This window comes from Sarcophilus harrisii, chromosome 2 (assembly GCF_902635505.1).
Source record: "Sarcophilus harrisii chromosome 2, mSarHar1.11, whole genome shotgun sequence".
Classification (NCBI taxonomy): Eukaryota; Metazoa; Chordata; class Mammalia; order Dasyuromorphia; family Dasyuridae; genus Sarcophilus; species Sarcophilus harrisii.
In genome coordinates this window covers 590966831-590990823 of record NC_045427.1, presented here as the reverse complement: position 1 = coordinate 590990823, position 23993 = coordinate 590966831, and the positions used below count along the sequence as shown (strand labels likewise).

Here is a 23993-nt window from a genome sequence, read left to right as displayed (position 1 = left end):
TGGTTCACAAGCACAATCTCTTAGAGACAATTCTAACGGGCTTGCTAATCTAGTTTCCTAGTCCAAAAGAACCCAAACCACAGCTGGCAATGTGGGAGATTTAATATAAGGGCAAATATACTCAAGACTATTACATAACCATGACCCTGTTTCAGTGAGAAAAGATTAAACGACACTTATCATGGGAGAGGGGCTTAAAGACAGGGAAAAGAAAGAAAAATTTAGGGTTATAATACTTAATTATAATTTTTTAAAAATGTTAGGGACCTCCAGAGCTAAGTATCTGCTTTTTCTTTTCCTACAAATGCCGAATAAATAAGACACTACTCTTTCACCTCACATCTGTATAGAGCTTGTAATTTTTCCACAAGTATTTACATCACAAAGATTAATTTATTTTTTTATCCCCACGACATCCTGTGGAAGTGTGAAGTTGGTTGTTTATGTAAAAGAAGGAGGGTGGGTTAAGAGTTAAGTGTCTTTTCTAAGGCAGGTCTGGAACTATTACCAAAATCTCAACTTATGAACCTTTGTCTTTTTCCATGAATATCTTTTGTATATAAGGTACTCCCAGTTTCCAACCTACTTCTGTAAACTATTGTGCAAGCACAATATTATCCTCAATGTAAAGTTTTACAAAAGGAAAATCTGGAGCCAGAGGATTTGGATGTGAAAAGGCCTGGGATCACCTACTGCCAAATCCTCCATTATACAGAGCCAAGATCCAATGACTTGGCTAGACCCCAGCCAATAAGTGTAAGAGCTAGAATTTGAATCCAGGTCTGGATGCAGCTAGTTCTTTTTGCAATGGGATTCTAAATCTTGCCTGCCAAGTGGAGGTCCAGCGCTGCCCCTTCTCCACCCCACCATCCCCCCCAACCTGCTCCTAGATCCCCAGTCAAGTCACAGCTGGCAGTTTAGCAGAGATAAAGCTCAGCAATCACCACTCAGAATAGGGGAAATGTGAGATACTGACAAGAGGCCTCCCAGCCCCTGCATTCTAACCAGGATTTCCTATTTTAAGAACTCCCCCAAGCAAAGGGGTCAACAGAAGGGCTTCTCGATGCTCCAAGTACAACCCTAAGTGACTACTGAAGGCCAGTCTCATAAACAAATCCACAGGAGGGTTAGCAGATGAGGACACAAGAGGTGTTTGGAAAGGTCAGTCCATACAGGTAGGTGTAGCAATTTCTTTTATAACAAACATGCTGGAGCCTATTGATACTCATACATTGGGACAAGTAAAGTAAAAAGATTATAGGATGGGAATCCTCAAAGCAAAGGAGTATCTCCAGCTGTCAGTTAGTCTAAGGTTCAGCTCTGCCACATTTAGGAGGGAACCAGGCAAATTACTTACTTTCCCATTCAATTATCTAAGTTTCTAACAAGTTTAACAAACTCATTGACAGGGACATAAATTTGTCCAAGGAAAGTAAAAGATAGAGCTCTTGAGTTTAGTCAAAAGTAATTTTTGGTATGTGGAAGGTCATCATACTGTAGAATAAAAGAAAGGGAAGTTAGGGAATTGTTCTCAAGACACACTATCCATTTCAAGGATAATAGTGGTAAAGAAAGATCTTGGGGGAGGGGGGGTTGGGAGAACAGGCCAAATTTAAACTGTGTCACAGGATGAGGCATCAGATTTACTGGAATGCCAAGTATTTACCATGATTTTAGACTTCTGCCCGAAAAACTATCTCCCACACATACCCCTTCTACCATGTTGCAATGACTGTCCCTTCCGTGACCCTCCCACTAAGAACCCAGTGTGCCAGTTCTGTCCGGCCAGATAAATTATATTACACTTGTGTATACCCTGTGTCTCACCCTCAATACCCTGACTGCACTTCCTCCCCCACCCCCCAAGGAAGCTTCTTGATGGCAGGGACCTTTGCATGACTGTCTGTCTTCCAACATCTTCAGAACAGCAGTATCTGCTGAAGAAAAATTGCATGTAAAGTACAGATGTTGGATGTTGGATGGAAGAGCTATTCAAATGAACAACTCCGTGTGCCTTTCACATTCTGAACCTCACTTTCTCCTCACACAAAATAAGGGAATCAAGGTCCCTTTAAGCATCGAATATCAGCTTTCCTAAAGCCAATGAATACCCAGCCTGAAACAGACCGTCAATGGGAGGAAACTTAACACACACAAAATTAAGACTAAACAAGAAACGAAAACTAAGCACTGGACAAAAGTTCAGGGAGTAACTGCTTAAGAGGCTCAGAGAAGAAGGGGAAGATCTCTTCTAATTGGGAGACAGGGAAAATCCGGGGAGGAGGCTGAAGAACGAATAGGAAAGCAAGCAGGTGGAGGTGGCAAAAGGAGGGAGCGTTGCCAGGCAGAGCACTAGAGGAGCCAGGCAAAGCAGGCCTCACACCGGGCACCCCTCTAAGAGTGCAGACCCGGTCCCGGGGTCAAGTAAGCTGCCCAGGAGCTGTGAGCAACCACGGGACGAGATGCCGTGGCCCCAGAGCAAGTGCTGGGTGGTGCGGAGCCGCATCCCTCGGGCGGGAGGGGGCTAAGGTCCCCAGCGCGGTGCCTGTGGGTGCGCCCACGCTTGGGGACAGAGTGGGGCCCGGGGAGGAAGAAAGGCCGGCCGGAACGAACACAACCTGGGTTCCGAGGAAGGTGCTGTTCCGACCTCGGCGGCCCACAAGCGAGCAGGGAAGAACTACCCTTTGGCCTCCAAGCTCGGGCCTTCATCGCGCCTTTCCCGTCAGGCCTCCCCCTTGGGCAAGCTCAGGACACGCCGTGGAAGTCCCTCACAGCGGCCGGGAGCGCCGGGCACGAGCAGGGAGACGTGGCCGGGGCCTCAGTTTCCCCGCCGGGGCCGCCCCGCGCTATGGCCGCTAATTTCTCGGAGGGCCCTGCGGGACCACAGCCCCGGCCTCTCCCCGGGCACCCGGCGGGACGGACCCCGCCGCGGGCTCGGCTTTTCCCGGGACCAGCGGCTTCGCTCCGTCCCGGCCGCCCCGCGCTCCCCCGCAGCGCCCGCAGCCGCCGAGCCGCCGCCCCCGGAGCTCGGGCCCCGCCGCGGTGGCCACCATTTCCGCCCCCTCCTCCCCCGCCCTCGGCCACTTCCCAGTCGGACGGAGCCGGGCTGAGCGCTCGCCCCGAGAAGCGCAGACCGGCCGCCGCCGCCGCCGCCTCCCCTCCCCCCGGCCCCGGCGGCCCCGGGCGCGACTCGCCGCCCAACGCGCCCTCCCCCCGAGCCCAGCGGGCCCCGGGCCGGGAGCCAGGGCGGGCGCGGAGCGCGGCGAGCGGCGGCGGGGGTCCTCACCTGCGCGCTTGCGGGGGTGTCCCGGCGCGGCCGGCCTCTCTCGGCGCTGTCTCCCCACGCAGTTGCCCATGGCCGCGGCTCAGCCCGGCCCCATGCACCGGCGGCGGCGGGCTGGCTGCTCCTCCGACGCCCCGAGGGGTCCCGGGCCACTCCGGACTCAACTGCTCCGGCCGTTCGGCATCGGTTGCTGCCCCCTCGCTCCCCGGGGCGCGCTCAGCCCCCGACGCCGGCTCCGCCACAAACTTTGCGGGAGAGCGGGCTGGAGGGCGGCTCCCACGGCGCTCAAGGGTCCGCCCCGGGTGGTCGGGCCAGGGGGGCTGGGGCCGGGACCAGCAGGGACAAGAGGCCGCGGAGAGAGCAGAAAGGGGGGGAACGCGGCGGCCGAGGCGACTCCGACCTAGCTCCCAGCTCCCGTCGGAGTCCGGCCCCGGAGACTGTCACTCACCTGCCAAGCCCCGCCCCGGCCTGGCCCGGCCCGGCTCTGGCTCCGCCCCCCGACCCAGGTGAGCATGTGACTGCCGGTACCGCCCCCCCGGCCCGGGCCCGGCTCTCTCATTGGGTTCCCCCGAGGGGGCGTCCCATCCGGGCCCCACCCAGCCAGGTACCCGCTCCTCCGCCCAGTTTCTCCCCGAAAGCCGGCTTCGTTAGTGGTCTAGAGCTGCCTGCCCTCCTGCCCACCCTACGAAACAGCTGAATCCCCGGGTTGTTGACCCTTCCCCTCCGATACCGGGCCGTCCTCTCCCTCCCTGGGACAGTCCGGCCAGGAAGGGGGCGAACACGTGACCTGGACAACCCTCCCTCTCCCGATTCCTCAGCACGTGATTGGTCGGGGGCGCATGCGCGAGGCTGCCCCAGCGCCGCCGTGGGGCTGCCTCCGCCGTCTCTTACCCCTCTTCCCCCTCCCAATTTCCGATCATGGCCGCGGCCGCGGAGGAGGCGCTGGCCCCGGCGGGCGCCCTGGGAGGTCTCGTCCGGGACTTTGTGGCTGGGCACCAGGACGGCCCGGCGGCAGAGGTGGCGGCAGGTACATCTGCGCTGCAAGCTGCGGAAAGGGAGCGGCCGGGCGGCGGGGAGGGGAGGGAGGCGGCAGTTGGGGTGGGCCTGGGGACGGAAGCCGACGAGGGCCGAGCGGTCCGGAGAGGAAGAGGGGCCGCGACAGAGCAGGTCGGGGGAGGGGGGGAAGGAGGAGGACTAGGCCCGGGAGAGCGGCGTAGGCGCGGCGTGGGCGAGCCTCAGCGGGAAGCCACGTGGGCCCCGAGAGCAGGCTTCGGCCTGGGGAGGCATGGAGAGCGAGGGTCGGGGGAGGCGAGGCCGGTGGGGGGGCGTTTCCGAGCGCTTCCCGCACGCAGCCCTCCGGCAGCCTCCCTTTCTCGGAGCGGTCCTCGGAGACCCTCCCGCCCCTGCGGAACTTTCGTGTCTGGTCCGCGCACGCTTTCGTTCGGGTCCTTGAACTCGAGCCTGCAGCGGGGCTCCCTTACCGAAGTCCTCCCGGAGACGCCGCTCCCTTGGCCTCTGCAGTTTGGTCTGTGGCGAATCACCCGATGCCTTAAAAACCCCATCGCCCCGTTTCCCGCTATCCTTCCAGTAGGTTCCTCACCTTGGGACCTGCCTGGCTGGTGTCGCCATTGAAAGAGTGCTCGCTACTGATCGGGAAAGGTAGCCGAGCCCCCGCGAGCCGCTCCTCATCCGAGGTCCGGGTCTTAAGCCTTAGGTTTGGAAGGGAGAGACCCCCAAAGGGCGACCCCTCTGAAGGCCGAAATTGGGAGTTTGTGTTTCACACACACGGAGGTAAATTTTGGAAAGGCAGTTCGGAGAGGGACTAGATAATAAGAGGAGCGAACGGCAAAGTTGGCTTGCTGAAAGTGTCGCTTGAGTAGCAGCGCCTCGTTTTCACGCTTCCGTAAAACCCTTTTAATTACTGAGCCCCGTCAAACTAGCCCCGTTATTGCTGCCGGTAGCCCGAGGTCCCATCACGTTCACACTGTTTTGGGTGCCTCCGTCAAACTGAAACCTGTTGAAGATATTATAGGGCTTTTTTCCAGTCGTCCTGATCTCTAAACCCAGCTGGCTCTGGGGGGAAAGTGAGGCAGGTGACCTTGCCCAGCCCTCCCTCGCTTAAATCCAGTCCCTCGCGCGCATGGCATCATCTGATGTCCCGGTCCTCTTCTAGAAGGAAGGATAAGCAGCAGCTTTGTTCTCAGCGAAGTTCCTTTCATAAAATTAATCCTGGGCGGCCCTTGTCTTTGATAGTGCCCTAGGAACCGCTACCTCTTAGACAGGTTTGATTTGTGGAAAGTGACTGGCACTTACTGACTGGTTCTGGGTTTAGTATCCAATTTTCTGTGACCGCACAGTACTTGTCTAACCCCTCTGAGTTTCCGTTCCCATCTATGTCAAATGGGAATGATGCTTCACAGCGCTCTAATGAGGGTAGGCTTGGAAACTTGAGAGTGCTATATGCGTGTAAGCTTTTATCATAATCTGTAGATATCTGCCAGATTATACACATTGTGAGATGGGGTCACTGCATAAGCTCAATCGTGTTGGGGACATTATAAATAAACCAGTTAGATAGTGATGCAAGAGTATGAGAATTATCAGGGCCTCTAGGTCTCATAGTGGATTTACTTCCTGACAGTCGGGAAGACTCATCTCCTGGAGTTTAAATCTGCCTTTGGACACTTAGGATCTCTGTGACCCCAGCCAAGTCACTTAACCCTGTTTACCTCAGTTTCTTCATTTGTAAAATGAACTCAAGAAGGAAATCACAACCTCTCCTGTATCTTTGCCAAGAAAACCCCAAGTGGCATCATGTAAAGTCAGGCACAAAAACCATCAAAATGACTGAACTTAATGATTGTTGTGAGATTCTGACGATAAGATGTTGCAAAACTAGAGGAGGAAAATCAATTTAGCTCCTACACTCTGCCTGGCACGTGGTAGGTGCTTTGATAAATGTTTATTGGTTGTCTTGAGCCCCACCTGGTAATGTGAGAGGGATTTAAGTAGTCCAAGACGAATGAATTTAAAAGCTTTTGATAAAAGCTTACTAGCACTGTGCTAAGTCTAAATGTTGGGAGATACAAATACCAAAGTTTTCATTGTCCCAGCCCTCTGGGAGCTTATCTCCTTGTTTCAGAAACTAAATCCTAGGGGGAGGTTTGAGCAGAGGATTTCTTCAAATTAGCGAATGAACAACAAAAGCTTAAAGGCCATAGAGTGAGGACTTTAGTTTGACCCAAATCTAGTGTTAGTTTTGGAGGGGGTGAGTAGTTTAAGATAAAATTCTGTTAAGTCATGGATTGTGACCAAGGAGGCCTTAAATGCATTTAACTGAAAAGCTACCAATAAGCAAATTTACTGACTTTATGGCCTAGTGATAAACTCGGTTTCTAGTGCTCTTTTCACTGAAATTACCTTTCATTTACCCTAAATATATCTTTTAAATACCTGATTATTTACATGTTGTCTGTGCCCCATTGGAAAGTAAACTCTTTGAGGGCAAAAACTTACAGAAGGGATGTGAGGGGGATCCCTAGCACTAAGCACATTACTTGGCACAAAGAAAAAAATTTAATAAAATGCTTATTTACTGATTGCCTGAAGGACAGACAGGTTTTACCTTTGTACGGTGAATTATAAGAAGTGAACAAATTGGAAAGTGGAACTAGTTTGAAGCTTGGCGATAAAAGCTTAATTTGGGAGCTCTTTGATGTATACTCTTTTTTTTCCCTGATAACTTTCCTTCATTAAGAAAACTATTAGCATGGTATAAATCCTCTTCTCTGAGGGAACATAGTATTCCTGAAATGGAGAGGAAGGAGGAGGAATTGAATTAGCCAGTAACAAAAAATTAGTTTTGCCTTAAGTCTCAGAGATGTTTGTAGTTCCCTAATTGGGAAAAGCAGTCTGGGAGCATGGGTGGGACCAAGTCAGAGTTGCCTGCTTTTGAACTCAGAGAGATTGCAGTTCAGTTCAGACAGGAGTCTGGTTGTGCATTCTATATTTGTGCTCATATAAACACTTTGATCCACCATCTCGGTGCCCCACTCAGGATTGCTGTGCCCAGTTTGAAAAGTGTGGTTAATTTAGAAGATACTAGTAGGCAGGAATGGCCTATATTTAAAGAGACAATTGTACATACGTCGTGCATCCCAGGAGGTAACAATTCATAGCTTCCTTCCTAACTCCAGGTGCCAGCTGTGTGCTAGCCAAATTCCTCTAAGCTTGGAAGGCCAGTGGGCCTCTGTCCACTCATAGAAGACTTTAGACCGAAAAGATACTGCTGGAAGACAATTCCTCTAAGCTTGGAAGGCCAGTGGGCCTCTGTCCACTCATAGAAGACTTTGTCTTCCAGCAGTATCTTTTCGGTCTAAGAGCCCAAATGTTTCATAAATATTTTCCAACTTGATTTATACACAGCTTTTATTCTTACCTGTGCTACTTTCTTCCCGTTTTCTTTTCTCCTGAGTTTATACAACTTTTTTCTTATTTGTAATATTGCTTTAATTGTATTTGAGAGTATCATAGCTGGTCAAACAATCAATTTACAAACATTTATTATACACCTTGTGTTGTACTGAGGCCTTGGATATAAATATAAACGAAATGAACAAGCTCTGCACTCATTGAGCTTATGTTGTTTTAAGGGTGTGTATATGAATCAGGTAAATCTTAGTAATAGGAAGTATACACTGGGATTCAGGAAGATCATGCACATATCATATTCTGAATACAAATAGGCCATATTCGGTGGTGTTTTTCTTCTTTAAGATAATAATATAAAATGGTTCTCTCTGGGAGAAGGTTTCTTGGGGAGGTTTTCTGGAGGCAGCCTTAGTTTCAGTTAAAAGTAATAATCACCCAAAATGCAGCCAGCTGATAAAATGCAAATGTTTATTTTCTCCTTTCAAGTCTTGTCTCTTTCCTGGGCCCGGATAGCTAGATTCTTAGAGGCCTATCTCTCTGCTTGGTTCCAAGAGCTCTTGCAGATTGTCCCTTACTTCTGCCTCTGCTTTCTTCAGGCACATTAAGAAATGCCTCAAAACAGTTTTTATTCACAGAATTACAGATGCACTTGAATCCCATTGAGCAGGTTTTTTGGGAATTGGATTAGGATTTTCCAAAAGATAATAAAAATGGTATGCAGTGCTTTAAGGTTTGTAAAATATTTTATATCCATTATATCATTTGATTTTTATAGTAACCTTTTGAGGCAGGTGCTATCAGTATTTGCTCTTTTTAAATATATATATATATATATATTTTTTTTTTTTTTTCCCCCACTTACATGCAAAATTTTTTTGGAGGGGGGGGAATTCCAAATTTTTTCTCCAGCTTCCCAGAGACAGAAAGCAATCTGGTATATATTATATGTGTGCAATCATGCCAAACATGTCCATGTTAGTCATGTTATGAAAATCAACACAGACCCCTCAAAAAACCCACCAAAAAATTGAGAAATAATATCCTTTGATCTGTATTTAGTCTCCATCCAGTCTCTGGATGTGGATAGTATTTTTCATCGAGTATTCTTTGGAATTATCTATATCATTGTATTGCTGAGAAGAGTTAAGTCATTCACAATTAATCATTGTGTTTTATTGTATATAATATTCTCCTGGTTCTGCTCATTTCACTTCAGTTCACATAAATCTTTCCTGCTTTTTCTGAAGTCATCATTCTCATCATTTATGGCACAATAGAATTTCATCAAAATCATATGCTACAAATTGTTCAGCCATTTTCCAGTTGATGGGTTTCTCCTCAATTTCCTATTTGTTGCCACCACAAAAGGAGCTACTATAAATACTTTAAACAAGTAGGGCCTTTCCCCACGCCCCCTCTTTTTTTTTTCCATCTCTTTGGGTTACATATCTAGTAGTGGTATTGCTGGATCCAAGGGTATACATGGTTTTATATTCATTCATTGATTGATTTAGCAGGAAACTGAAGCAGAGGGATTTTAGGTGACTCACCAGTAGTCACAGAGTTGTCTAGTCAGAGAAGCAGTTATCAGAAGCTAGGCCTTTTGTGACCTCAGGTCTACAGGAGCAGGGCAGGGCTTTGGATGAATCAGAATCAGATCAATGGTGGCCATCTCTACCAATAAGTATTTGTCCCTTTCCTGTGAATGGCTATTAAAAGGAAGGGCCTTAATGGTTTCTTGGGCTCTTCTATTGAATGAGATCTGGAACAAACTAGCCCCAGTTACCTTGTAGCTCCAATTTCTTTTAGAAGGTAAATTCCAGAAATAAACATTTCTCCCCACTTGTAGCTAAGGAGAGGAGTATATGCTTTGCTTATGACTTCATTAGTTTGTCAACCCGTTAGCTATGCCAGTGCTCCCTTGTGTTAACTTGCCCTTCCCCAACTTTGCATCCTGCTCACTTTTTCTTTTTGGTTAGCAGGAGCAGCAGCTGGCTCCTCTATATCCTGGCATAAGAAGGAATGGGAGTTCCTGATGGCTGAATTGGTGCCAATCACGAGCTGTGAATCTCAACTAGGGAATCTCTTTCTATTGCCTTATTGAACTGCCCCGTTCTTCAGCCAGAAAAAGTCACATCTTAGCTCAGAAACTGAATTCTAATGCCTCTGAGAATGGAGGCCAGACAGAGAACTGTTTACAAGGCTCTATCCAAGAAAAACCTGCTCCTTATTCTTTCTTTTATAGACTTTCTGTCTATCATCTGTCTCTATAGACTTTTCCCACCTTGCTTGACCATGCTGCTTAAAAATTGACTTGAATGCCTATAGAAAAGATGGATTTGGAATCCAGAAAGATCTCTGGAACTAGGATATGCTCAATTTTGGTCCTTTTCTTTGTCCATCCTCATTCTCTCTATATATGCAATTTACATACCCTTGTGAAAATGATCTTTTATACTTCTCACTTGTTTTCCCCTTTACAATGTGAGAGCCTTGTATTATGCTGAGTTCCTAAATGAAGCTGCCTTCTTGAGAAGTGCTGCAGTAATGTCTCTTGGGGGAAGGAATATCAATAAAGTTAGTTATCTTAGAAGAATGGCTTGTTATCTATTTTGTAAGAAATGCACTTTTACTAAGCATTATTCGTTTGAACATGGCTAGGAGTTGAAAATGTTATTATTTTAAATAATTTACTTGGTATGCATGTTTTAAAATTGACTACTCAAGTCCTATCCCATAATCTTTTGTTACAATTGAAGTTAAGCTGGCAGCTTTTAAATGAATGTATTTCTGTATGAAAATCTTCTTATGAGAAGTGTTATGTTATTAACTCTTTAGCAGAATCTCATACTCCTAATGGGGGAATAAATAATGCCAAGTATAAAATTCGCATTCTGATTTTCTCTTTATACCTAAATTTCCTATATATATATATAAAAACACTGGCCAACCTAAAATTGTAAATTCCCTGGTATAAAAGGTTTCATATTTGATTTTCTAGTGATAGACATAAAGGTTAAGCTAATTTTCATTATCTGACCTGGTTTATTGACAAAGTAAATTTAAAATTGTGTTAAGATGAGTTTTGTAGGAAATTTTTGGCAGAGAATTTCTACAGGTGATCTGAGCTAGAGAATAACTGTTATGAGATCACACCCAAACCAAAAGTCTGCATCAGATATTTGTAGACAGACCAGGGACATACATCTATGAATTTTATTTATTAGTAACCAGTATCTTGGGGAGATTCGGAGGTTCTCACCCTTTTTTTTAAGTTGCTTGTTTTTAAAAAGTTCCTTTTTCTTGAAGGACATTACTAATAATGAGATTGCATTGATTCTTCTCCTTGGTCTGACTTCATCCAACCTCTGCTAGGAATTTAATCTAGAGTAGAGGAGCCTATTGTGTTCTACTTCAAGTTTGGGTAGGAACAAATGCTTTTGTCTAGATAGTCCTAGGTGGGGGTAATCTGAATGGAGATAATTTCTCTGGGCCAGAGTCACTCTCAACCCCATTAACCACCTGAGGTTTTGAAAGATATGTGTAAACTATGAGCCTATTGTCTTGAATGACTTTGGTCTATGTGAAATGGCCATTGGTCATTCTGGCCTTATTAATAAAATGGTTAAATTATCCAGAGGAAAAAAATGTCTCTTGCAGAGATGAAACCAGACAATTAGAGGATCCACTTTATTCCAATTTAGGTGTTAGGGGGAATGGTAGGCATAGTTTGAAGGAGGAATGTTAGCTGTCTCATGTGTAATGGTCATAAGGTCAGGATAATCCAATATTATACTTCTTCCTAATTGTCTCTGTAATTTTCTTTAGCACAAAGCATGATCTACCATCCCAGTCTTTTGCTGGTTCATAACATCCCCAAGTGGGTGGGCCCTCTTCCCTCCCTCCCCCCCTTCCTACCCCCTCTCCTCCCTTCTCTCTCCCTCTCCTGCTCCCCCTTTTCTCTTTTCCCCTTTCTCTTTTTCTCTCCCTCCCTCCCTCCCTCACTGGCAATCTCTTCAGCTTCCATAGACTTAACTATCTTTCATCCCCGTGCAGATGACTCCTACATGTACATAGGTAGCTCTAGTCCTTTTCCAGTTAAGTATCACTGCTTATCAGATGTTCAAACTGGATGTCCTATAAACATCTCAGGTTCAGCATACTCAAAATCAAACTCATCCTGTTTTCTCCAGAATCTCTCCCACTTTGGAACTTCCTCATGTCTTTTGAAGGCAGCCCCATCCTTCCAGTCTCTAGCCTCAGCACCATCTTAGCTCCTCACGCTTGCTTGTTCCATCTATCCTGGAAAATGCTGGCTCTTTTGTTTCTTTGCAGGATCTTTCACATATGCCCCCATCTCTTGGCTCACAGAGCCCACTCCAACCTTTGGTTCTGGCCTGCTTGGTGTCCTCTTGCCTCCAGTCTCTACCTTCCCACGTCTACCTCTAGGATAAAAGGAAAGTTTCCTTGACTTTCAGAGCTCTAATATACTGTTATTAAGTCTATGGGTCTTGCTGTTCTTATCCCCCTGTGCTCTGGCTCCTGTTTCCTAGCTTTGTACTGGCCAGAACTCATGCTTAGAAGGCATTCCTGCCTACCTTCCTCCTTCAGATCCTCTACATATTAAAGGAACAAGCTACAGCCAAAAATACATATATTTCATTGATTCAGTCCTCTATATATTTGAGAAATGGGGCCTTTATCACAGATACTTGCTGTAAAGGTTATTTCCCAGCTTTCTGCTTTCCTTCTAATCTTGGTTGTATTGATTTTGTTTTTACAAAAGCTTTTAATTTTAATAATATAATTAAAATTATTTTACATTTTGTAATGTTTTCTGTCTCTTGTTTGGGTATGGATTCTTCCCTTCCTCAAAGAACTGACAAGTAGACTATTCCTTTCTCTTCTAATTTGCTTATGATGTCAACCTTTATGTCTAAATTGTGCACCCACTTTGACCTTTATCTTAATATGTGATGTTGGTCTTTACCTAGTTTGTGTCCTATTTTCAATTTTCCTAGCAGTTTTTGTCATATAGTGAGTTCTTATCCCAAGAGCTGGAATAATCAAAAAACAAAAGATGCATAATTTTTTTTCTTTATTAAAGCTTTTTATTTTTCAAAACATGCGTAGACAATTCTTCAACATTAGCCCTTGCAAAAACTTGTGTTCCAGTTTCCCTCTTCCTTCCCCCATGTTCTCCCCTAGATGGCAAGTATTCCAATACATGTTAAACATGGTAGAATTATATGTTAAATCCAATATATGTATACATATTTATACAGTTATCATGCCTCACAAGAAAAATCAAATCAAACCAGGAGGGAGAGAGGGGGAGAGGGAGAGGGAGAGGGGGAGGGAGGGAAGGAGGGAGGGAGGGAGGGAGAGGGAGGAGCAGGCAAAATAAAATGCAAGCAACAACAAAAAGAGTGAGAATGCTATGTTGTGATCTACACTCAGTTCCCACAGGCCTCTCTGGATATAAGTGGCTCTCTTGATCACTGAACAGTTGGAACTGGTTTGAATCATTTCATTGTTGAAGAGAGCCACATCCATCAGTCTTGATCATCATAAAATCTTGTTGCCGTGTATAATGTTGTCCTGGTTTTGCTCATTTCACATTTTCAAGTGCCCCTTAATGTGTGCTGTGGAGAGTGAATGTTCTGCTTCATATGCTGACCTCTTTTCCCATTCTTTGTATATAGAAATGCTCATGTTTGCTAGTCTATGAACAATTGAACAAAAATTAACACTACAAAAAAAATCAACTCCAACACCATCTACACGAAGTCTTTTCTGATATCTCCAACTTTTAACATCCCCCCTCCCCAAACTTTCTATTTATTTTGTATCGATTTTCTGTATAACAAGATATGTACATATTATCTTCTGTGAGCTCCTTGAGAGTTGTCAAGAGTCATTTTTTTGTATTTGTACCCACAATGCCTAGCACAGTGCCTGGTGCTTAGTAAAGGTTATTGATTGATTCATTGTACTTTTGAGTAGAACCATTGAGCAGAGTAGCAGATTTTTTTTTCTCACATTTCTTTTTTTTCCCTCCCTCTAGATGTGAAATCTGGTCGTTGTACTGTATTACAAGTGGTGGAAGCCCTTGGGTAAGTTAGACCTTGCTCTGAGATGCTTATCTCCTCATCAACTTATTTTCCCAGATTTCTTGTTTTAAAGTTGTTCTTTCTTGCTTTAGGATTGGATGTTATTTTTTCCCCATCTGTCCTGGAATACTTGTTCTAATTCAGCTCTTTCTGCATACCTCTCCTTCATACCAACCCCACATATAGGACAGCCTCTCTTTAATAGGCCTATGTCATCAAGCCTGTGTTTTGTCAGACCCTTGTAAGCTATGGACCACCCTCGGAGGGTGCAGGTAGCAGGAACAAAGCAATTTGTTATCAAGTACAGAGTTTATTTATAGGTGGCTTTCACCCACAGGGTCCTGGAAGTACTAGTTATAGGTGTGGGGTTCTTGTCTATAGGCCTCAATGGCTATCTTTTATCCCATTCCTGGGCCTGAAACTAAAGATAAAGTTGGAGGAAGTAACTAAAGCAAACAGACAAATCCATATGTACAGCTTTTTTTCTGGAGAAAGAGTCTCTAAGTAATGCTTAGTAATAAGTCCTCTATGCATCAGACTTCATGGACCATATTTACTGATAGTTTGGTTCAGATGTTTCTTATTACAACTGAAATGGATGCAAGGGAGAGAGGAAAGATCTACAGTAGGACTCTTACAACACCATAAGCCTTCAGCTTCTCCAGGTGTGCCTGCTGTTGCTTTTGCATAAATACCTTCCAATTTGCTGTCTTCTTCCAGACGGTTTCCATGAAATTATATCAGGGGATCATTTTATTATCCTCTAATTCTAGAGCTAACTTAAATCTTTATTCTGACCATTTTATCATGCAACCAAGCCCTGAGAATAATTACTTTTTACTGGGACCTTAGCTTTTAGTGGTCTTACTCTTATTGCCTTTCTCACATGACTCAATTTCTGTTCTATAAGTCAGTTGCCATTCATTCCTCAAACCCTGTGGATTGTTTCTGTGTCCTGGCAGAAGCTACTAAGAGAAAAGGAGTCTCCAAGAAATACTTAAGAATTTGACAGCTGATCAGGTTTCCATCAGTTCCCCAAAATGGGAAATTAATATTATGTTATACATCTCTGATAACTCATGAAAAGGGCTAAGTAGGTGGAGAATAATAGTAATGAATTATATTTTGTATATATAAATTATTACAGCATTTTAACATTTATTTCAAAACTTAAGATTTGCAAAATCCTTCTGGGTACATTAGTGCCAAGCCAAATGTGTCTAGGAAAATCCATTGTATCAGCATCCCATTTGCCCCTACAAAGGTGCCAGATCCCTCTAGAAATCTTGTTTTGTCTTGGTGCCTGGAGCCCCTCTACACCCTGGAAAGCCCTCCTCTGATCCCACCTTCCCCTGTGTGTGGCTAGGTTCTAGCCCCATGCCCTCCACAACAAGATGCCTTCAAGGGCTCAAGCAGACTGGTGTTCTGGGGAATGGCCAGACTCCCTCCTCCCTTCTTCTCTCCAGGTCTTGCCTGGAGAATCCAGAACCCCGGACTCGAGGTCGAGGGATCCAGCTTCTGTCCCAGGTGCTCCTTCAGTGTCATCCCTTGCTCCTAGAAAAGGAAGGTATTGCTCTCATGAATGTGGGCTTCTTCCTGGAGTGTTCAGGCAGGGCCATCCTCAGAGGAGCTGGGGAAGCCAGGTTATCCCAGGAGGGCATGATTGTGACCTTCAGTCTCCATTCATCTGTCTGGAGTACACTTGGCAGCATATCTGACTTGAGATGCCGACATACAGAGCCCAGTTGTGGCTGCTGTTGTGACTTCAGCCTTGGGGGAGGAGGGCTCTCTGAAGAATCACAGTCCCAGGACTCCAGGCCTCTCTCTGTACAGTGAAAGGGGTGGAAAATGATTTCTAAGTCTTTTTTCCAGATATTAACATTATCACATTACCAGTCACTTCTATGTTTCAAGTGCTTTCTCTGTGAAACAAGAAGAATACTGTTTTGCCATTATTATCTCTGTGGGATAGAAAGATAGATAAAGAAGTGTCTGAGTGCTTTGAGATCCTTAGAAGGAAAAATAATCTCCATGGTTTTGCTCTCCAGGAAAGAACCTTTTGAGTTTCAACCCCAAATGGGGGATAAGGAAATTGACTCTGGCTGTCCTCCTGAGGAAGTCACAATAATGGGGCAGTAGGAGGGAAAACGTTTCTTGGTGCAGAATAATACACCAAGTGTCCTGCAGAAAGGGGGGTGGGGGAGCCTGTGCCCTAAGAACAGGTACCCATTGATGCTGGCTCTGCTTTGTACAGTGGTACATCTGACCCTCTTCTATGAGAATCAGCTCAAGGACCATCACCTGGTGATTCCATCTGTGCTGCAAGGTCTTCGAGCACTGGTGAGTGCCCCTCAGGAGACCAGGAAGACTCCTCAGGATACAACCCCAGAAAGAGAGGCCCGGGGAGCTTGGGCCAGAGAGGCTGTCTGAGGGCAGGGCCTGTGGGAGGCTGATTCTCTCACCTTTCCTTTGCTAATGGGACCTAGTCCAGGGCTTGAGGGCATCTGCGAAGAACAAGTATGTGCTCCCTTCTCCCTCTAGAGTATGAGTGATGTGCTCCCTCCAGGCCTGGCTGTGTCTGTGCTCAAAGCCATCTTTCAGGAAGTGCATGTACAGGTGAGTGCCAAGCACTGGCTGCTCTTCTCTCCCCTGTCACCTACAAAGGGCCTACAAGGAGCTAAGATAAGCCAAGAGATCCAATGGCCAAAAGCTCCTAGCAACTTCTTGTGGCCCAGCCTGCTGGCACAGTGGCAGAGAGTACCTGGCCTTGGAAAACCCAAATCAGATCCAGCCTCTGGGCAAGTTATTGGCCTCAGTTTCTTCATCTGTAAAAATGAGGGTGAGAGGGTGATGATGATAATAGCATAATGTAAAATGCTTTGCAAACCGTTAAATACTGTGTAAATGGTAGCTATTTTTAAACTTAGCTTTTAGTTCTAGAATCAGTGGACGTGGGTGTTCCATGCTTATGTGCAAGCATATGTGTGTCCAGGTGTTCTATCTAGTGGACTATAATTAGCCTGTTGATGCTGTGCCTAAAGAGCAGGCTGGGGTAGAGTGGAGGGGGTGGGGTATGGATGTTCTGTTGCTGGAGCTCTTAGCGAGCTCCCCTCACTGAGACTGATGAGGGACTGGCGTGGCCACTGCCTGGAAGCCCTGGGGGTGGAGGAGGGCTGTGCTGACTGACCACTAACTCACTTTCCTGTTCGCCATCCACTTGCCCACCTCCCCACCCCCAGTCTCTGACACAGATGGATCGACACACAGTCTACAGCATCATTACCAATTTCATGCGCACCCGAGAAGAAGGTGAGAGGCTGCACTGCCTGGAAAGGCAGGGAGGCAGCCACCATGTCTCACATTCTCCTTTGCTCACTGCCACAGTTTCCCTAACCCTGCCCACTCTCATCAGGCTAAACCAGAGGATGGAATATGCACAAATAGGCAGGTGGAAGTCAGAGTCAAGGCAGGGAAGATGGGGCTCTCTTGGGGGACTGAGAGGGTCTCTGGGAGCCACTTTGCAACAAGTAGAAAAGAGGGTTTATTTGTGTTTATATCTTCAAAAGTCCACTTGTTTAGCACTGGGTATTTTACTTTGAGATAGAAAAATAAAAGACGCACTCTGGGAGATAAAGATAACAAAAATGGATATACAACAGGAGAAAGCCAACCGTCCTGTTTCATAGGCAACAATGTTGGCTTTGTTCATTTCTTTCACAGAACTGAAGAGCCTGGGAGCTGATTTTACCTTTGGCTTCATCCAGGTAATGGATGGGGAGAAAGATCCTCGAAATCTTCTGGTGGCCTTCCGAATTGTCTATGACCTCATCTCAAAGGATTATAGCTTAGGTAAGGTCTTCAGTTGTTATGGCAATTTAAGACCAAAGAATGAAGAAGATTGTAAACCAGATTAATTTTTTGTGTTCGTCTCTTTAGGGCCTTTTGTAGAGGAACTGTTTGAGGTGACATCCTGTTACTTTCCTGTTGATTTTACTCCAGTGAGTATGTGGGAACATTTGAGAGTGAAAGAAATTTTGATTCAATAAGTGTTTATTAAAAATTTACTGTGCTTAACATTGTGGTTAGTGCTCTAGAGGGAGAACTGGGGGGAGGTAAAGTGAGTGTGGAATGGTTAGGATGCAAATGGGTATTGAGGGGTGCTTTGGTCTCCTGGACCCTACATACTGGAGGGGAAGTGTTTTATGCTATCAATAACAGCATTTGGAACTCTTATTTTGAAAGTTCATTCTCTCCATTCCCCCTTTTTAAAATCCTATTTCATTAAATAAGGGGGGAAAACAAAAAAGGAAAAAAGAAGGGAAGTTTAAAAACAAACATTATCATGTGCCCAGAAGAACATCGGGGAGAATTCAAAGTATATAACAATACACTTCCTTTTCAAGAAAGGATATTTAATAGTAGAAGAAATTATGTTCATGAGTTCTTTTTTTTCCTTTCTTGTAGATTGGTCTTTTGTTTTCCGCTGCACACTTTTTTTTTTTTTTTTTTTACTTTATTCTTTTTTTCCCTCTTTTACCCTCTCCCCTACATTCTCCAAGCAGGTTATAGTTAAGCGCAAACATTATAGAGCTGCATACATACAAATTTACATACATATACTCATATACCTATACACACACACACACACACACACACACACTTACCCATATGTAAACATGTATCTAAAACAATATTAGTATGGTTGAGATATAATGTAGATGTTATAGTTTTGTTTTTTATTTTTTTTTGCTGAGGCAATTAGGGTTAAGTAACTCACCTGGGGTCACACAGTTAGGAAGTATTAAGTGTCTGAGACCAGATTTGAACTTCAGGGCTAGTGCTTTATCTACTGTGCCATTGAACTACCCCTGAAAATTTATTCTTAAAAAAATAATATTAAGTCCCAATAGTCTAGATAAGGTGGAAGCTAAAAGTCCTGGAGATACCACGGTAAGTCCTGGGTTTCAGCAAGATAGGCAATTGAGAGTTTGGCTGAGAGGAGGAGTCATACAAACTTACCACCTTTCTAACTTCTCTAGCCACCTAATGACCCCCATGGTATCCAAAGAGAAGATCTCATCCTGAGTCTCCGGGCAGTTCTGGCTTCCACGCCTCGATTTGCTGAGGTGAGTTGAGCCCAAGGTAGGACCTCATGGGAGCTAGCTAAGTCACCTCATGTTTGGCTCTGATTGGCTCATTTTTTAAAGTTGTAAAATGATTACAAATTATTTGGAAGAATAAGACCTGACTTGTAGAGCTCAGGGGAAGGGGAGGTCCTCATCCTTTCTAAGGAGGCTACTGACATTCCACAAGTGCCTTTGAGACCTGTCAAAAGAACATCTCTTTTGGAATTTTCAAAAACTAATTCTCTGTGGGAGTTTTCCTGGGCATCCTGTGGCCCATTGTCCCAGGTGATAGAAATCAGGCTGTTCATTATCTGGGAATGGTGCTACACGGTAGGATGGTAACCAAGGACCACAACCCTGTACAAATGGAGCCTCTGGGCATCATAGGACATGTGTCTGTAGTACTGTGTGTCACCTGGGACTCCTGATCCTTCTCCCACAGTTCTTGCTGCCGCTGCTGCTCGAGAAGGTAGACTCTGAGATGCTCAGTGCCAAGCTGGACTCCTTGCAGACGCTGGTGAGGGAATACGACTGCGGGCATCTTTCTGCCCTTTGGAGGTCAGGAGGGAGGGTATGAAAGGGTGGGGATAGCACTCTGTCTTCAGTGAAGATATGGGGACCTGAGAAGGTAGGGCAATATTTCAGGGGGCTTTAGGAGGGATTGTCTTTTTTTGTGCCTTACTTATTGGGGTGATCAGGCACAGATCTGAGCTGATACCAGGCATGGTAAGGGATGAAGGGAAAGGTGATGGGGCCTGGGCTGCTTCTCCATGTTTTGGGCCCTCTAGTAGGTGGGCTCTTAATTTACAAGATAGAAGGTTCTAGATTTTCTTGTTAAGAGCTCAGAACTGAGTGTTGCACGTGGCTTATCTCTCGTGCCTGTTCCCTGCAGAATGCCTGCTGTGCTGTGTATGGGCAGAAGGAGCTGAAAGACTACTTGCCCAGTCTGTGGACCTCCATCCGTAGAGAGGTGACTGTTATTCAGAGAAGGGGAGGGGAGGCCTCTGCTAACCAGCAGAGTCACAGCAACCAATGATGGGTGTGTGATGAGGGCTAGGGGCCATGGGCCAGGCCTGGCCTAGGCAGAGGGAGATCCACAGGGAAATTCTGGGTCTGAAGGGAACTGTGGCTCCAGACTAATACTTGCCAGACACTTTCAGGGCCAGGCTAACTGAACAGAGCTGGGCTTTCCAAGCAGCCACAGCTCCAGGTCTTTTCAACCAGACTTTTGCACCCATTAGACCATTGGATTGGACAGCAAAAGTATTATTGAATTTGGAGTTAGGGACCCAAGTTCCAACCTGGCTCTCCCAGAAACTGTGACCATGGGCACATTCCTTCACCTTTCTCTTCTGGAAGATGAGGGAGATGGCCTCTTTAGGCCCAGGACCTAAGGAGCATTTGCACATACTTCAGTACCAGGACATGTATGCTAAATTGACTTGAAAGAGGTATTTGGTAGAGATTCCTCAGTGGAGTTCATTTGGAGTGGGTTTCCAGTTGTGTTGCTCAAAGGTTCCCAAGTCCTTCCAGAAGAAAACAGGTTGGATGGATGTAGGGGGTTCAGAGTGTTCTTAGCATCTGGGGGATCCCTTCCTTTACAGGTCTTCCAAACATCCAGTGAGCGGGTGGAGGCTGAAGGCCTGGCAGCCCTGCACTCCCTGTCTGCATGTTTGTCTAGATCTGTGTTGGAGGCTGATGCAGAGGACCTTCTAGACTCCTTTCTCAGCAGCATCCTGGAGGGTAACTGGGCTTGGGTTTGGAGGGGGCCTTAAAAGTGAAATCCACTACAAAAGGGGCAGTGGGCCTGAGGCCTTTCCATACTGGTGGCTGGAAACTGCCATGGGAAAAGCTGTCAGCTCATGCCCACTGAAGCCGATGTCATTCCGCAGTGCTAAGGGCTGGGGGGCAACAGGGGCAGCCCCTCCAGCCCCCTGGGATGTGCTGTCTCTGCAGACTGCAGGCACCACCTTTGTGAACCTGACATGAAGCTGGTGTGGCCTAGCGCCAAGCTGTTACAGGCAGCCGCAGGGGCATCCGCTCGGGCCTGTGACCGCGTCACCAGCACCGTGATACCCTTGCTTCTAGAACAGTTCAATCGGCACAGCCAGGTAAGGGAAAGAGATGGGAACCCTCGTGGGGAGATGGGGGTTAGGGACCCTTGGTTCTCCCAACCTCTGCACAACAGCTAGTTTAATTAAAGACTATTTGGGACCTTTTGACTTCAGTTTCCTTTCTTACTTTGTAGAGCAGCCAGAGACGGACAATACTAGAGATGCTTCTGGGTTTCTTAAAACTACAGCAAAAGTGGGGAAATGAGGACAAAGGTGAGCTCACTCCTAACCCTGTGTATTGGGCAGGGGCCTAACTGTGCGGGGAGATTCCATTGAGTTTCCTGGATTCCCAATCATTTGTCCCCACGGCCATAGTAATGATATGCTATAACTAAAATTGTGCCATCCAAGCCCAGTAGCTTCTGCCTCAGTTGTTTTTTTTTCTGCCAAACTAAGTCTTTGGTTTTCTCTCCACAGATGAAATACCCCTGAGTAGCTTCAAGACCCCGCTGTGTTCACTGGTCTCCTTGGCCCTGGCAGACCCCAGTACACAACTCCAGCTGGTTGGCATCCGTGCCCTCACAGTCTTGGGTGCCCAGCCAGGTACATCTCAAGGGAGTGAGGAAAGACTGTAGGGGGTTATGCCTCTTCCCTTAAGCTTCTGCAAAGAGCAGGCTTCCATCAGCCCCAGATGTAGCTCTAGTTAACTCCAGATTTTTGTTAGTTTCTTTTGAAAGAGTAAAAGAGGGGTGTCCCCTTCTGATTGCAGGGCTGCTGTCTACCCAGGACCTGGAACTTGCGATTGATCATCTCTACAGGCTGAGCTTCCTGGAGGAGGAGTCCCAGAGTTGGTAAGAGGTGGGCCCCAGGGCCAGGCTTCGTAGGAAGTGTTCCCAGTGCTGAGCCTCAGAGAGAGTCCTCACCCAGCACCTTTCGTGCTTTTTATCCTTGAAGTCAAAAGCCAAAGGTTGGTCTCTGGCTACAGAAATATTCCCCAACTTGTAGATATGGGATTTCTGAGCTCTAAGTCAGAGACCATCTAGTCCAGTCCCAGCAGACAGCTTATACTGTCCACATATGGGTTCCCTCCATTGAAGTTGACAGCCTGTAAGGGAGGCAGAGCACATGGTCCCTTGGGTTTGCAGCTGAACAGACTCTGGTTTGGAGGTTGTGATTTGTGCCAGGAAGGGATTGAGCATGGCATGGGTCTGCCAGCCCCCTACTTCATTATCTGGCTCCTAGTTCCCACCCAGTCAGTGATCATTCCCAGAGGGGACGAGGTGCCCTCTTGCTGGCCTCGCAGGAGAGGGGTTGCCCCTTATTGCCAAGTCTCAGCTGATATTCCTCCTTCTGTTACCCTGGCAGTTTGGCAGCTATGGAAGCATCAGGGACGCTGGCCACCCTCTATCCCACAGTCTTCATTAGCCACCTGGTGCCCCGGCTAGCAGAGGAGCTCCATACAGGTGTGTGGTCCCCAGGCCCTGTGCCAGGGCAGAAAGACATGAGGAGAGTGGGGGAGTCTTGGGGACCAATAGGAGAGAGTCCTATCTTTCTCCTCCTGTCTCCGCCCTGCACTGTGTCCCGGGTGTCCATTCAGGCAATGAAACTTTGTCTCATGTGTTGCTGTTTCCAGGGGACACAGAGTTGGCCAGTGGGGAGGGACCTTCATACCAAGCTAGACGCTTGCGCTGTCTACAGGCCCTGTCGGCTGTGTCTACACATGCCAGCATTGTCAGGGAGACCCTTCCCATGTTGTTGCAGTACCTCCGTCACGTGCACAGAGGTAACAGAAGGAGCCATGGAGGCAGTTGGGAGGGAAGGGGTGGTAAGCATCATGTCAGCTTCACTGTCACCATCTCTTGTGAGTCTTGACCTGGTGCTCAGTTTTTGTCTGCTATACATACTCTAGGGAATATCCAGGTCACTAATGCTGGCTGGATGAGAAAGAAAAGAAAAGAAACCCTTTAAAACAAGGCTGATTAACCTATGAGTTGCAACTCCATATGGGGTCGTGTAACTGAATGTGTTGTGAAACTATGATTTATTATTAGTGAATGTGTGGTTTGTATGCCTATTTTATATATACCTATGTACCTGGGTCACATACAAATTGCTCAGGTGAAAAGCAGTTGCAAGTAGGAAAAGTTTAAGAAGCCCTGCTTTGAATTATTTTTAGAGACGCAAGAACATATAAATGATTCATAAATTGAAAATGTTTGTGGTCTTCCCTACTACAGGAGGTGACTTTCAAAAAAATCTTAGCAAAGAATCTTTCTCTTTCTTTTTTTCACAGGGAAAAATGCCAACTCCAATGAGGTTATTGCAGTGTGCCGAAGTCTCCACCTGGTGGCGGGGCAGTGCCAGCAGGAGCCTGAGAGTTGCTGGTACTTCCATCAGACAGCTGTCCCTTGTCTACTTGCCTTGGCTGTTCAAGCGTCCATGCCAGGTAAATCCTCTTCGCTTCTCTGTGGGACTTTTTCTCCTTCTTTGGCCTGGCATTGTCTCCCCTTTCTCCTCCCAGGGACATCCAGTCATGTAGCCCAGGGCTCTGCATCCTATTTCCATAGCAGCATCCAGATGTCAAGGTAGAAGGGACCTGCAAGGTCATCTAGCCCAACTTCCCCCAGCCAAAGAGCTCAGGTGCTTTGCCCTGAAGCACCCAGAGCTGGACCAAGTTAGCTAGCATCCTGGGATCCTAGAGTTAGCAGCTTTCTTTTGGTTCACTCTAAACTCCAGGGGTGACTAATGCCATCAGCATACAAAAGGCTGCACTGAGTTTTCCTTTCAAACTTAGCAGTTGTTTTTTTTTCATGTTTCTGTTTATTTAGAGGAATAAGATACTGCTGGCAACACTCCCAGGGAGGACCCAAGTCAGATTAATGTAGTTGGAAAATATTAAATGATAAAATGAATGCTTCTACAATAGGCTGGAGAGATAACACTGCTCTGTGGTCTGCTGAGGACCTGGCCCCATTTCTAGTTTGCC

At 46.4% G+C, this 23993-nt stretch overlaps 2 protein-coding genes across 7 annotated transcripts in view; one reads left to right on the top strand and one right to left on the bottom strand.

Moving 5' to 3' along the window:
• The window catches only part of UBTD1 (ubiquitin domain containing 1), a 54544-nt gene extending 50663 nt beyond the window's left edge, over positions 1-3881 (bottom strand). The window contains exon 1 of the mRNA XM_031956204.1: positions 3287-3881. Coding sequence (XP_031812064.1) covers positions 3287-3356 — 70 coding nt within the window. The 5' untranslated portion in view covers positions 3357-3881. The remainder of the gene's footprint in view (positions 1-3286) is intronic.
• A 165-nt stretch (positions 3882-4046) lies between these two features.
• MMS19 (MMS19 homolog, cytosolic iron-sulfur assembly component) overlaps positions 4047-23993 on the top strand; it is a 27243-nt gene continuing 7296 nt past the window's right edge. For 2 of the 6 annotated variants that reach the window (XM_031956194.1, XM_023494790.2), the window contains exons 1-19: positions 4047-4310; positions 13782-13830; positions 15294-15354; positions 16082-16167; positions 16369-16443; positions 17067-17136; positions 17548-17676; positions 17764-17825; positions 18867-18953; positions 19396-19470; positions 19846-19923; positions 20558-20696; positions 20910-21064; positions 21202-21280; positions 21485-21610; positions 21777-21858; positions 22373-22470; positions 22641-22790; positions 23301-23453. In XM_031956194.1, coding sequence (XP_031812054.1) covers positions 4123-4310; positions 13782-13830; positions 15294-15354; positions 16082-16167; positions 16369-16443; positions 17067-17136; positions 17548-17676; positions 17764-17825; positions 18867-18953; positions 19396-19470; positions 19846-19923; positions 20558-20696; positions 20910-21064; positions 21202-21280; positions 21485-21610; positions 21777-21858; positions 22373-22470; positions 22641-22790; positions 23301-23453 — 1942 coding nt within the window. In that variant the 5' untranslated portion in view covers positions 4047-4122. Of the gene's footprint in view, positions 4311-4878; positions 5075-13781; positions 13831-15293; positions 15395-16081; positions 16168-16368; positions 16444-17066; positions 17137-17547; positions 17677-17763; positions 17826-18866; positions 18954-19395; positions 19471-19845; positions 19924-20557; positions 20697-20909; positions 21065-21201; positions 21281-21484; positions 21611-21776; positions 21859-22372; positions 22471-22640; positions 22791-23300; positions 23454-23993 lie in introns of those variants that run through there. The other 4 variants (XM_003755228.4, XM_031956195.1, XM_023494799.2 and 1 more) reach the window with 4 other exon arrangements.